The sequence below is a fragment of the Mesoplodon densirostris genome, chromosome 18 (genome assembly GCF_025265405.1).
Source record: "Mesoplodon densirostris isolate mMesDen1 chromosome 18, mMesDen1 primary haplotype, whole genome shotgun sequence".
Lineage (NCBI taxonomy): Eukaryota > Metazoa > Chordata > Mammalia > Artiodactyla > Ziphiidae > Mesoplodon > Mesoplodon densirostris.
In genome coordinates, this window is record NC_082678.1 from 63426884 (window position 1) to 63441892 (window position 15009).

Below are 15009 nucleotides of genomic sequence, written 5' to 3' on the forward strand. Positions count from 1 at the left end.
AACTCGCCTCTGGCCTCTGACAGGCGGGCGTTCTTTCCGGGTGCCATGGGAGGGCTCTGGGGTACGGGATGGGCGCGCGTGGCTTTCTGCGGGTGGCCCTGGAACCACCCTGGAAACTCGACCAGGGCTGCGGAGAGGGTAGAGTCTTGTCTCAGGTCGGGGAGGAGCGGGACAGGGGGTGCTGAGAGGGAGCTGAGAAGGCTCGGCACATGGAGGCGCCCGAGCTTGGCGGTGCAACCGCCGCGGCGGCCGAAGAGCACGAACCCCTTCACGCGCGCACAGCAGGAGGATTGGCGGCGGCGGAACAAGACCGTCCTCACGTATGTGGCCGCGGCGGCCGTGGGCATGCTGGGGGCGTCCTACGCCGCCGTGCCCCTTTACCGGCTCTACTGCCAGGTAGGGCTGGCGCTGCCCTTTGGGCGGCCCGTCTGGAGGGGCGGGGGTGCGGGCAGTTCCCTAGACAGCGATGCTCCACGGTGCCGTGTCGGAGGGATGTCCGAGATTATCTACCAAAGAAAATCACTTTCTAAGGAAACAGGCCCTAGAAAGTGACTTACTTGCCCAAGGTCACCAAGAAAGTGACAAGGCTACCGGTAGAACCCGAGTTCTTACAGTGATTGTGCCTATACTCCACTGCCTAGTGAAATTCCCCTATCTCAGCTACACCACAGGAAAGGTCTGCAACCTGTACTACGGTATCCAGCGATCTGCCTTACCCTCCTGCCGTTCACACACGGGCCCGCTTTTAAAATGTAATTTATGTTCATACATTAATTCTGTGAACCACAGAAACCATGGTTTCTGTGCAAAGGTTAACCCTGGAAATGGGAGTGTGCTTGCTACTTGTAGTTAAACTGGGAGTAGCTTTTTATGTATACAAACTAGCATGAATTAGGACTTCGAGGCTTTTCCCCCTTGTTAATATGTAACTGTAATGTCCTTACCCAGGGCTCCCTTTTAGATCAGAAACTCTAGTGCAATGGTTCACAAAGTGCAGAGCCCAGGACTAGCAGCAGCATCATTACCTGGGAGGGGAACTTGAGCGCAGATTGTTGAGTCCGACTGCAGAACTGTTGAATCAGAAACTCTGGGGGCAGGACCCAGCAGTCTGTATTTAATAAGTTCCCTAGCAGATTTTGATGCAGGCTGACGTTTGAGAACAGCGGGCAAAGGCAGAGTTCACCTGTTTCATATATATTCTCCTAAGTTCTTAGGCAGTAGTTTGCTGCTTTGTCTGGGCATTAGGATCACCCATGGGGCTTCTTAAACAAACATGTCAGGGCTCCTGTACCCCAGAGATCCTGATTAGGAGACGTGGGTAGGGGTCAGGAATTTATGTTTTAAAAACATGCCATAAATGAGAGCTATACATTGGGTTCATTCAGTGAGTGAGTGATAGTGGTTCCCAAACTTTGTTGTACATCGGAATCACCTGGGGAGCTTTTCAAACTCCTGACACCCAGGTCACATCCCTAACCAATTGAATCAGAAGGTCTTGAAGTGGGAGTCAGGAAGCAGTAATTTTTTAAAGATTCCAATGCTCAGAAGAGTTTGGGAATCACTGGTTAACTCCTCCTTCCTGCCACTATTGTTAATGCCTGGCTTACTTCTCCTGTCCTTATGAAGATTAACTTTTGCCTTTATTTTCGATAATGACTCAAACAGCAGAAATCTGAAGGACTTTTCAGTCTCTTAATATCAGCATCTATGTAGGAAAGTGCAGTAGTTTGATTTCTGGAGGATGAGTGTAGAATGTGAATTAATTTTTATCAGAGGCCAGCCTGGACCAAGCATGAATCCCAGAACTACCAGTTGATTAAGTCGTAAGCAGACCTGAATCTAAAACAGCAAGTGTAAATCACCCCAAACCACCGGTGAGTAGGCAGGGGAAGGTGGGTGGTTGATTTTATTCTTCAGGCAATATTTAACAATGTCTGAAGACATTTTAGGTTTTCACAACCTGGGAAGTGAGGGGGGGAGGGTGCTTCTGGTATCTAGTGGGTAGAGGCTAAGGGATGCTGCTAAACATCCAACACTGCAGAGGGCAGATCCATTCCCCCACCCCCACCAAAAAAACGAAAAAAAAATCAAAGAATTATCCTCTCCAAAATGTCATTAGTTCCAAGATTGAGAAACCCTGCTCCAAACTGAAGTGAATGACAATATTTCATGCACCTGGGTGAAAGTGCAGGGCAGGAAAGTAAAAACAATTGTAATTTGTAATCCTAAACTTAAATCATAGTTGGATGTTTACTAGTAACGTTTCCAAAAGAGCATCTCTTTTATTTTTGGAATCACGGAACTTTAGAGCCAAAAAATTAGGGATCGGGCTTCCCTGGTGGCGCAGTGGTTGGGAGTCTGCCTGCCGATGCAGAGGACGCGGGTTCGTGCCCCGGTCCGGGAAGATCCCACATGCCGCGGAGCGGCTGGGCCCGTGAGCCATGGCCGCTGAGCCTGCGCGTCCGGAGCCTGTGCTCCACAGCGGGAGAGGCCACAACAGTGAGAGGCCTGCGTACCGCAAAAAAAAAAAATTAGGGATCAGGGCTTCCCTGGTGGCGCAGTGGTTGAGAGTTTGCCGGCCAATGCAGGGGACACGGGTTCGTGCAAAAAAAAAAAAAAAAAAAAAAAAAAAAATTAGGGATCATATAAACCACTTCATACACTGAGCTCATTTTATGAGTATGGAAAGTGTAGCCCAAAGAAGTAAGATTTAGTGAGTTTTTAGAGCTAGTGACAGAAGTAAACTGGAGCACAGGACATTTTCTTTTCAGTGCCTTTTTCTATTGTTTAATTTCTCAAAGCATCACATTTACTAATTTGAAGAATCTGTATTCAAAGACTGCCTGTCAGAAAGAAAACATTCAGGAATCTTTATTTAAGTGACTCAAGTTCTTCAGGAAAACATCTTAAAACTTAGCCCTCTTGAGCAGAAGTATATACTTGTCTATTAAGCAAGAGTAAATAAAGGCTTGCCCTCTGATGTATCTTGTAGGGTTATAATGTAACTTCATATTGCATGGCAGCTGAGTGAAGCTGGTTGACTTGTGTAACAAGCTAAGATGGTAATACTACATTTTGCTGGGAGTCTTCTCTAGCCTCAAATTTGGTATTTTTTCCCTAGTATAGTAACAGATTAATTATCCGGAGACCAGAATTCTGGCAACCTCAAGCATCAGAAGAATGGTTTTTTTTAAGCTTCTCTGATAAGGAAATAATTAATGGCAATGAAGATAGACAAGAAGTATCACAGATTATCCTGATGCCTTATGATTAGTTGATTCAGTGGCCAAAGAGATCAGGTTCTCTGATTAACTGGTAATATACATATATAAAAGCTGTACTATACAAAAAAATACAGAAAAAAATTTACAAAAATATTTACCAACATGGAAAAATACTTATGATGCTTGAGGAAAGCAGACTACAGAAGTGAAGCAACAAACTAATCTGTGCTCTATAAGTTAGGATATGAAAAAGGACCAGACAGGGATGTGGAAAATGGAATTATTTAAATAGTTTATTGAAATGACAGCATTGTAGGTAAATTTTATTTCTAATAATAATAGTTGATAGAAATATTAACAATAAGGGGATATATGTTTAATGAAAAGTTCAGCTAAAAATTCTGAGCTCTATTATCAGTAGAGAGTCTGCTCTTTCAAATGATTCATTTTTGACCATGCCATATAACCAAGTGATTACTGAATAATATGACTTTAACCAATATAGGCCCTTGACATCCAAAAAGTGGTCAAACCATTGGCACATTCATAGGAAACGGCCATTGATAGTATATAAACCTTGCTGCTACTGGATTATTAAAGTTAAATAGTTTTTAAAATTTTGTTTCATCTAGTAACTAGGTCATCAGCACCTAAAACTACTGTATTATTGTTTAGCATATTATATTGTACCTTGTCTTTTCCTAGACTACTGGACTTGGAGGATCGGCAGTAGCAGGTCATGCATCAGACCAGATTGAAAACATGGTACCTGTTAAGGATCGCATCATTAAAGTTACCTTTAATGCAGATGTGCATGCAAGTCTCCAGTGGAACTTTAGACCTCAGCAAACAGAAATATATGTAAGTGATTAAAGCAGTTTTTAAAAGATTGCTTTTTTCAATGTAAAAATCCTTTCTTTCATCACTTACTGTTTCACAATTTAGGAAACATTCATCTAAACTTAATTTCAAAATACTGACAGATTCCATTACTGTAATCCTTTTATTCCTGCAGACTACTTTTTGACAGTGCCCTATATTCTGACCTAATGTACAGGATATACTTTTAACTTTTAAGTTACATGGCATTATAATAAAAGTCAGTTTGGAACTATGGAAAATGTCATGGTTTTATTAGAATCATATTAAGAATTCACTAAGAAGTTCTCTGGTCACTAATCTTGAGAGTAGGAGCAGCTGTGATGCTTTATAGTTGACTTTACCTTAGGTATAGATGATACAAGAAAAATGTTGAAAATCATTGGTTACAATGGAAAGTAGTTTACTGATTTACATCAGAAGTATCCCTGTCCCTTAAAAAAAAAAATTAAGAATCTTTGAAGTAATCATGCTAAATAGTCATGTTCTATTTCAGAAAGATTATACACCTTAAAAGCTTCCTAAAATTGTGATTAGAGGATTTAACTGAAATTATCTCATGAACTGAATAGCCAGAAAAGCTTAATTGTAACTCTTATTGGAAAACCCTATTACTATTAGTGCTTCCCCAGGTTAGTAAGCTTCATTGAATCTCTTAAGTGATTTGAGGGTGTTATAGGTTATGGTTCTTTCTGTTTTTTTTTTTTTAATTAATTTATTTATTTTTGGCTGCGTTGGGTCTTCATTGCTGCATGCGGGCTTTCTCTAGTTGTGGCGAGCGGGGGCTACTCTTCATTGCAGTGCACGGGCTTCTCATCGTGGTGGCTTCTCTCGTTGCGGAGCACGGGCTCTAGGCACGCGGGCTTCAGTAGTTGTGGCATGCTGGCTTAGTTGCTCCGCAGCATGTGGGATCTTCCCGAACCAGAGCTTGAACCCGTGTCCCCTGCGTCGGCAGGCGGATTCTTAACCACTGCGCCACCAGGGAAGCCCTAGATTATGGTTCTGAATATTAGTTGCAATCACACAGTAGTATACAGTGGTGGTAGTTGCTAAATTGGTACATGCGACAGAGCATCCTTTGGACGTTGACTTTTTTTTAAATTATGTCTCATTTTACGTTGACTTCTTTAAAGCCTTGCAATTTATTTTATCCGTTATTTTCTCTCAAAAAAAAAAAGTATTAGTGCTTTTTGGTTAAATAAAAGTTCTACTCAGTTAGTTTTACTCTGGTTTACGTTTAATTTACTCTGGTTGTAAACTTAAGTTTAAGGTTGGTAACCTTTTTTAAAAAGAATCTTTAGTCAATTGTATAATATTCAGGGATAAGTGTTAAGAAGTTAGGCTTGGCTTGTTCTTGGACACATTTTATTTTCTTACATCTTTATTGAAGTATAATTGCTTTACAATGTTCTATTAGTTTCTGCTGTACAACAAAGTGAATCAGCTCTATGTATATACATATCCCCTCTGTTTTGAGCCTCCCTCCCACCCTCCGTATCCCACCCCTCTAGGTCATCACAAAGCATGGAGCTGATCTCCCTGTGCTATGCAGCAGCTTCCCACTATCTCTTTTACATTTGGTACTTGTATATATGTCAGTGCTGCTCTCTCACTTTGTCCCAGCTTACACTTCCCCCTCCCCGTGTCCCTAAGTCCATTCTCTATGTCTGCGTCTTTATTCCTGTCCTGCCCCTAGGTTCTTCAGAACCTTTTTTTTTTTTCTACATTCTATATATGTTAGCATACGGTATTTGTTTTTCTCTTTCTGACTTACTTCACTCTGTATGACAGACTCTAGGTCCATCCACCTCACTATAAATAACTCAATTTTGTTTCTTTTTATGGCAGAGCAATATTCCATTGTATATATGCGCCACATCTTCTTTATCCATTCATCTGTCAATGGACACGTAGGTTGCTTCCATGTCCTGGCTATTGTAAATAGTGTTGCAGTGAACATTGTGGTTCATGACTCTTTTTGAATTATGGTTTTCTCAGGGTATATGCCCAGTAGTGGGATTGTTGGGTCATATGATAGTTCTATTTTTAGTTTTTTAAGGAACCTCCATACTGTTCTCCATAGTGGCTGTATCAATTTACATTCCCACCAACAGTGCAGGAGGGTTCCCTTTTCTCCACATCCTCTCCAGCATTTATTGTTTCTATATTTTTTGATGATGGCCATTCTGACCGGTGTGATGTGATTCCTCATTGTGGTTTTGATTTGCATTTCTCTAATGATTAGTGATGTTGAGCGTTCTTTCATGTGTTTGTTGGCAATCTGTATGTCTTCTTTGGAGCAATGTCTATTTAGGTCTTCTACCCATTTTTGGATTGGGTTGTTTGTTTTTTTGATATTGAGCTGCATGAGCTGCTTGTGTATTTTTGGAGCTTAATCCTTTGTCAGTTGCTTCATTTGCAAATATTTTCTCCCATTCTGAGGGTTGTCTTTTCATCTTGTTTATGTTTTCCTTTGCTGTGCAAAAGCTTTTAAGTTTCATTACGTCCCATTTGTTTATTTTTGTTTTTATTTCCATTTCTCTAGGAGGTGGATCAAAAAGGATCTTGCTGTGATTTACATCAGAGAGTGTTCTCCCTATGTTTCCCTTTAAGAGTTTTATAGTGTCTGGCCTTACATTTAGGTCTTTAATCCATTTTGAGTTTATTTTTGTGTATGGTGTTAGGTAGTGTTCTAATTTCATTCTTTTACATGTAGCTGTCCTGTTTTCCCAGAACCACTTATTGAAGAGGCTGTCCTTTCTCCATTTTATTTTCTTGCCTCCTTTGTTGGATACATTTTAAATAACTTCATCTGCAGATTATTGCTTGAAGACTTCAGACATACAAGAGGACAATCCATAACTAAGTATGCATAAGAGAACATTGGTTCTCCACTGACATATGCAAGTAACATTTGAAAATCAAATGTTCTTGGGTAGTATTCACAATTTATTTTGCTGACCCTTAACATTAGTTTAAATGAGGTATTATGGTCTGAAATGATAATAATGGCTAATTTAGGAGGGAAAGAAGGAGCCATGTGAGATTTAAGGATAATGTATATTTTCCTTAAAACAGGTAGTGCCAGGGGAGACTGCACTGGCGTTTTATAAAGCTAAGAATCCTACTGACAAACCAGTAATTGGAATTTCTACATACAATGTTGTACCATTTGAAGCTGGACAGTATTTCAATAAAATACAGGTATAACTAAATGCAGACATTACAGAATGTGATAAGGTACATGAAATTGTTTGATACTAAATCTATTTCAGTGTTTTTTTAGTAGGTACTAATTTTTTAAAGTTCATTTCTTCTAAACTTCAAACTTTTTTTCATTGCTTATAACAGCTATGCAGAGGTTGAGAGTCAAACCATATAGATATCTGCTTTTTTAAGATTAGAAGAATTTGCTGATTCTCAATCCTTAAAGCAAAACTCAATCTGAGATAAAAGATGCTGTTATTCTGTCACAGAATTTAATGATTATAATCAACAGTATGCTTATTAAAGCCAATAAATGAAGCATTAGTTTCTATTATAGGTAATAGAATAGAAATATTAATTAATGAATACCTTTCTATAACTTCTAGTGCTTCTGTTTTGAAGAACAAAGGCTTAATCCACAAGAGGAAGTAGATATGCCGGTATTTTTCTACATTGATCCTGAATTTGCTGAAGATCCAAGAATGGGGAATGTTGATCTCATCACTCTTTCTTATACTTTTTTTGAAGCAAAGGAGGGGCATAAGTTGCCGGTCCCAGGCTATAATTGAAGTCAGAACTAAGTCCTCCTTCAAATTTGTGATTTTTGAAAAATCATGTATCTTCTCAGAGGAGAAATATTTACAATAATGTGAAGCCTTCTATTTTAAATTTTATATACTTATGGTTCTTTTTTCCCAACTAATTTACCCTACTTAGAATGTGTAACTGTTCAAAACCATACTTAGAGTTTAAGTAGTATTAGAAGAAACTGCTTTGTTTCTTAAATATGTTGGCATGGACTTGATGGTTCAGCTTAATTCACTGGTCCCCTTTCAAATTATGAGCACTTCATACTTGTAGCAATGAATTTTTATTATTATTTCTAGAATAGTTGGTTACTGCTTTCATTATGAACAGTCACTATTTTAAAAGCTCAAAATGGAAGAGGAATCACTAAGCCCTAACAGCTTGCCTAAAGATTACATTCTGATTTCAAATTTGACTATTTTTCCTTTAAGATCTAGGGCTATTTTACATTCAGAGTACTAAACAAGTACTTAGAAATTTCAGTACCATGAAATTTAAATAAAATGCATAAGTATATCTAGTAGGTTTCTAGCATTTCTTGTGATAGTTCCAAGTCTCCAAATTTTAAAATGTAAGTGGGATTGTGAAGATTTACTGACAGCAGAGTTCTTCTGAAAAAAGATGTATTGAACTGTTTTAATAGTAATTTATTTGTCATTGAAATTTATGACAAACCAAAGTACAATTTATTCTGAATGTTTTCCAGTAGTCTTTTTTTCCAAAAAGAAAAAAAAAAGAGCATTTAGTTTTATAAAGAATTATATTTAAAGGCAAACAGTGTAGAATCCAGTAACCTCTTGAGGGTACCTGAAATATTAAACTACAATCATCAAGGCTTTTACAATTCATAATCCTAAACAAGAGTATTATTTATAAAGAAGTGCAAATTGACTTTTACATTCAACTTTAGTTAAATGAAGGCACTCAGTATTCTTCCAGAATAATAATAGTTCTTCACATTTCATGGTTTCATCTGTTAACAATTATTTTGTAATGAAACAGTCTTCATCTACTCTTATCCCAGCTCTTGTGATGATTTCTAAATGTAGGAAGGTCTGAAACATAAGGTGCTACACTTAATCTGGTTGGCCTTAGTACCATGAATTTTTCTTCTGCTGAAGTTTTAAGTGAATATGTGTTACAACCAAGTTATTTTGAGATAAAGCTTGAGCTGCTGTCAGGAACCATAAATGTTACTCTGGAACTGTTACTCTTCTGTTTAAACCTCATTACTGCAGAGGAGAAATGTTCCACTGTGGCTTTGATGTTCTGGAAGGTCTTAACTTCTGGGTCTCAAAGCTGGACAGGGTCTACCTTGAGGAGAATTGGCACCCATATGCTGCTAGTGAGCTGGTCATCCACTTCCACCTGGAATAAAAAGAAGAGTCACCCATCTCCATCTTTTCCTCTTTCCCCATTCCTTGTAACTAGAGAGCCACAGTCTAGTAGAGGAAAGGTGGGAATGTACTACTTCCATGGGGGAGGGTGTGGAGGGAATAAATAAGGTTAACAGGTTACTGGTGGCTGTGTGCATTTATTAGTAAATAAATGGAATGATTAGTAAAGCAATAGAATCCAGACCAATCTAGACTAACAATGAATGGCTTCTACCAGTCCCAGCTAACAGGTATTAACTGCACATAAAAGACACATCTGATTCTAGTGCTAAGAAGTTTTTATTGATCATCTGTTTTTGTTAGCATTAACATTTCTATACCATAAACCTACTTCTGCATTCCCAAGATTTATAATTTTTAGCTAACATGGTCACAAAGAATGTATTTCATTAGTGAACAATAGTTCATTACAATTTGAGTGACTCAGAGGAACTTGTGTAATAATATCTCACTCATCAGAATGTCAGACTGTGATGGCCCTTACAAAATGTAAATAAGAAAGTGACAGTTACACTGAAATCATGTGGAATGTAAGTTGTGGAAGTTGAAGCCTTTACCTCAAGAGTCACTGTGACTTTGAGCTCCTTTGTGGTGGTGAACATCAATGTCTTCATAAATAGCTCTGAAACAAACAAGCCATAATGGCAAAAGGGTTATATATCAATTTCAATGTACTATTTTGGCTTTTAGCTGCCAACAACTTAACTAAAAATCTGGTGCTATTTTAGGTGTTCAGGAAATCAGGCTATATCAGTAAATAAAAACATAGGTCTCTGTCCTGAAGCTTACATTATAACTTTCTTAGATCCTAATGCTGCTATCTATCCCTGTATATCTTATAAATATGTATCTTATGTAACCATTTTACTTGTAATTTAATGAGAAATATGGCTCAAAATTTGGACAGTTTGCTTCCTGATTTAAAAAAAAAGCAAAAATTGTTCAGCTTTCCCTGGCTTTATAAAAAACATTAAAAATTAATATTCTAGCTTATTTAACATATGTTATTACAGTCCAAACTCCTGAGCTACCTTTAGCATATAACTGTCACCTTTGTGCTTTGTATATAGTCATTTTTCTATGACAGCCTTTGTTCAGTTCTTTATATTTGTCTTACATATGTCTGTAGATAGAACATATCTATACCTAGAAATATGACATTAATATATACAGTATAACAACACATGGCTAAGGAAAAAAAAAATCTCATAAAAATCACAGCACATTGAAGGCATGATCCCTAACCTCAAGAAGCCCCAGGATGGTCCAGAAATTTTAATGTTTTTCTAATAAGTTTTGTCTCTTGTGTTCCACAAAAGTATTTCAACCTCCTTCACTCTATTCAAATCTCTGATGCCCCTCCTCTCAGTCAGAAACCTCACATTTTAGTAACTTAAATGTCTGGATATGGAAACAACCTCATGCTTCCATCACCAAATCTTCAAGTCTGTTTTTATCTGCACCATCATCTACTTCTATGACCCTATCTGTCTACCCCTAGCTTCTCAAACACCTCACTCATTTAGGTATCTCCCTTCCTAGATCTTCAGCCTCTCATTCTCTACTAAATCCTAACCCTTAGGATTCACAGATATTCCAGCATCTCCCATTTTATAAAATAATACAGTCCTTTATCCCATGTCTACATAATCACCTCAGTAATCCTCTAGCTCCCAGGCCACTTTCCACAATCCCTTCATGTTTAAGTTTCTATGTAAGTTACCTGGGCACTATTGTCCACTTCATCTCTTACTTTTTAATGCACTGAAATTTGGTTCTGTCCCCATCAATTTACCAAAATGCTTCTACTAAAATCACCAATGATTTCCTGTTACTTAGTCCATTATTGAGTGTTTGTCTTCAGCAATGTTTACCACAGTTGTGTACTCCCTCCTTTTTGTTTCCAAACTGCAATTTCCACATCTGGTAATAGGTTGTTCCCCGTTGCTCTCTGCTCTCACACTAAAAACTGCAGGTCTTAACCTTAACGTCACTTCTCAGGCTTTCTCTACCCTCATTTAAATCAGTTCTTTCTGTTACACACTGTCAAGTCGATATCTTTCATACCATTAACACAAACTGTAAATACATGTTTGCCTGCTGATTTAATTTCTGCCTCCATACTAGATTTACCCTCCATGAGTTTTAACATGAAAAATTAGGCAGCAATCAGTTTCCCTTGCACATAGACAGTGCTCAGTCGTTTGTCAAATGAATGAATCATGTGTATGTGTATGTATATGTATATGTATATTCATAAGTACTATACTCTGTTCTGCTGGAGTAGAAATTCTTAACCTGGGGTTCATGGACAACTAGTGATGTGAATATCCCAGAACTTTTCTGCAAGATTTTGCGCTTTTCCTTAGGCAGAAGTTCCCTGGATTTCATGGAATGTTCAAAGAAATTGAGACACCCTACCCTCCTGAAAGTAAGAACTGTAGTGGTAGGGAATTCCAGCTTCTTACTATCTCTATTACCTTTAATATCTATTGCACCAGCACATCTACTTACAACAATCTCATAATTAACTAAAATATAATAATATACTTTTCTGCTTCCTATTTGTCTGGAGAAACTGATAAAAACATCCGGTTTCCAGACAGCATACCTAGTTTAACCAGTTTCTAATTCCTTAAACCACTAATACATTCAGTGATACTTTATCAAGCAGAATGACCTAGGAAAGTTTCACAATCTTGTTAGGAAAAAATATTTAATTAATTCCTAAGCCTATTAAAATTCATTCATAAATCATTCCAAAATAGATCACTACATTGAGGGTTTAAACCAGGGTCAAAACCTCAAATGCCTACACATGCCAGGCAGGTCAGATGAAGGTATGCAGTGGGCCAGGTGGGGCCTGCTGGACTGCAGAAGCTGTCTCATCTTAAAGAGGCAGCTACTATGCAGCCCCAAGCTATAGCTAATGCGTAAAAATGCTGTTGTATTGAAAAGAATCCAGAGGTCCAGATATTTTTGGAAATATCCTACTTTTTAACTGTTGGCAGTTAGTGTTGAAATGCATGTTTAAAATTCACACAGGTCAAACAAAACACAGCTGCAGGCAAGATAACAGCCTGCAGGCTGCTAGTTTCTAAACGGTGATTTCCATAAACCTGCTTTAATCATTTTAAACAATTTTTGGGGTAACCTTTAGTCAAAGTATATTAAAGCTCTAATGAGCCTACCATTCCATAAATATTTTTATATACTGACCAATGTGAAATACAAAATAATGCTGCTTTAAGGATTCCAAGTTAAAAATTAATTTTTACACTAATAATCCATTTTAAGCACACTGTTGTCATAGGTAGTGAAGATTAAAAACAAGTTCTTATATAAGTCTTTTTTGGCATTAGTCAAAGAACAACGAAAATATCCCATCCATGTGGTATTTATGTCACCAATCAGTGAATAGTGCCCTTCTCAAGCTGGAGAGAACCTGACTTTCCTCCAAGGCATCTACAAGGAATATACTAATGCACACGATGGTTCTGGTTATTTCTTAATGTGCAACCCCAGCATTTTTATTTTTTAGTCACAAGGCTGAGAATAACGAGATCATTAAGAGCAACAACCTCCAAGAAAATCTCATAAGTCATTTTTAAATAAGGTCATTGATTTCTGCCAAGACCTAAACAAAGTTAAATGTATGACCAAGCCCTGTTAGCTCTGCTACCAAAGGGAACCAAGACAAAAAAGAATCATTTTGTAAATGACTTACTCTGTGGTGACAGCAGGAGCTAAGGGATCAAACTCCATTACCTCGTAGTAATTGGGTGGCTGGGAATCGTTCTTTGTCATCGCTGTAAGCAACAAAAAGAAATACATTGTGCTTTTCGAGGAGATACACACAATTAATATTCTCTTTATGACTTAGACTTCTGACAGAAGATCCTAACAAACACTGACAACCAGAAACAAGCACACTGGTGTTCCAATGCTACTCCCAAGTACAACAAATTATATATAACAAAAAGATTTCCAAACTTCGATTACAGGATCATTTACCTCAGCACTCAAAATACAATACTCAGTGCAACACAAGCATTTTTACAATCTCCTAATGTCAGTCATAATGGTATCTGCCCTGAATTTATCTCATGTAGCTTAAAAATGCAAATGAACTCTAATTTTTCCTCTCTGTATATCTTTTCAGTTACCAATAAATCTCTAGCAGATTCATATATTCTCACAAGTTTCCTTACTTGATGCAAATAATAAGGTGTCAAGTACCTGGATGATTGCTGGGCAGGGATGGCGGTCTCTGGTTTGATGGTGTTGCTGGAATGGTCTTTAGAGTAACTGGCTGTAGTAATACTGAATTTGAATATTCCGGAAGCTGAAGAGAGCAGGGTGCATGTTCAAATAAGCATTCTACATTAAGCTTTACTTTATAATTTAGATTCCTAGGCTTCCAAGGGGCAGTATTCCAAGAACCATATATTCTGAACTGGATAAGAATTAGTAATTATTAACTTATTTTAGTTTTTAAGGTAATAACCCCTTACAGAATTTACTGCTTTTCTGTCTGGTTTCATGCCCATTGCACCTCATTTCCCATATAAAATGTAAACTTTAAAAAAATGTTGCTTTTTAAAAAAAGAAGCAGGAATGTATGGCTCAGACCAGAGTCTGTTGTTCCACACTGAATAAAAACTCGGCCTCATAGGACAAAAAAAAAATATTAACCACGAAAAAGCATAAGGTGAAGATATTAAATCGGGACTTAAAGACAAAGATTTAAGTTTTAATTAGAAATATCTCTTCCTTCTTGTAATTTTCTTCATTCATTTCACAAATATGTCCTGGGCACCTACTGTATGCCAGGCTCTATAAATAAAGCAGGCCAAATCCCTGCCCTCAAGAAGCAGACAATCAACAAATGTAAACAGGTGTCAGATAGCAAGTGCTCTCAGGAAAAAGCAGGGTAATGGGAGAAGAGAGGCTGGGGTGGGATATTGCTCTGACAGTCATAGTCAAGGGAATGCCTCACCACTGGGGACACTGAACAGAGCCCTTATTCTGATGCGGGTCCTGTGATTAGCTAAGGTCATATGCTCATATGGTCATATGCTCTGAAGCAGGGGGGTGGCCAGTGCAGTTGGAGAGGCAAGAGGTGCAGCTAGAGACGTAGTGGGAGGGGTCAGAGCAGCATTTCAGGCTTTTACTGAGTAAAATGGAGTCAGGAAGAAAATCACAGGTGGTTTTAGAGCAGATGGGTAACATAATACAAACTTTACTTTTAAAAAAGATTGCCATGGGGACTTCCCTGGTGGTCCAGTGGTTAAGAATTGGTCTTTCAATCCAGGGGACACTGGTTTGAACCCTGGTCAGGGAACTAAGTTCCCACATGCCGCAGGGCAACTAAGCCCGTGCGCCACAGCTGCTGAACCCACGTGCCACAACTAGAGAACCCGCACACTGCAACTAATGAGCCCACGTGCTCTGGAGCCTGTGTGCCACAACTAGAGAGCAGCTCACACACTGCAACGAAAGATCCTGTGTGCTGCAACTAAGACCTGACAGCCAAAATAAAAATAAAAATAAAAATAAAAATAAAAATAAAAAAATAAAAAAGATTGCTCTGGTTTCTGTTTTAAGAATAGATTGTGTGATGGGGGTGGGGGTGGAGAGGAAGGTGAAGGCTGAAGCAAGGCAACACTCAGGGAGGCCACTGCAATATCCATCTGATGGTAGCTTGAACTGGG

General features: G+C 38.3%; 1 protein-coding gene across 2 annotated transcripts; it reads left to right on the forward strand.

Annotated features, from left to right (window-relative positions):
- Positions 1-9: 9 nt before the first annotated feature.
- Positions 10-10201, forward strand: LOC132478114 (cytochrome c oxidase assembly protein COX11, mitochondrial). Of its 2 annotated transcripts, XM_060080943.1 has the most exons (4): positions 11-396; positions 3930-4085; positions 7182-7307; positions 7697-10197. In XM_060080943.1, exons 1-4 carry the CDS (start codon positions 46-48, stop codon positions 7877-7879), a joined length of 816 nt encoding a protein of 271 aa, XP_059936926.1. In that variant the 5' UTR covers positions 11-45; the 3' UTR covers positions 7880-10197. The 2 variants fall into 2 exon arrangements, with proteins under 2 accessions (XP_059936927.1, XP_059936926.1); XM_060080944.1 differs by lacking the exon at positions 7182-7307 and having other exon boundaries at positions 10-396; positions 7697-10201.
- Positions 10202-15009: the final 4808 nt, after the last annotated feature.

What these genes read in the sequence shown, in the direction of transcription:
- LOC132478114 (XM_060080943.1), top strand. Translation starts at nt 46, where the DNA reads ATGGGAGGGCTCTGGGGTACGGGATGGGCGCGCGTGGCTTTCTGCGGG. An exon ending in CTCAGCAAACAGAAATATAT is followed by an intron (nt 4,086 to 7,181) that starts GTAAGTGATTAA and finishes TCCTTAAAACAG; the next exon opens with GTAGTGCCAGGGGAGACTGC. An exon ending in AGTATTTCAATAAAATACAG is followed by an intron (nt 7,308 to 7,696) that starts GTATAACTAAAT and finishes TATAACTTCTAG; the next exon opens with TGCTTCTGTTTTGAAGAACA.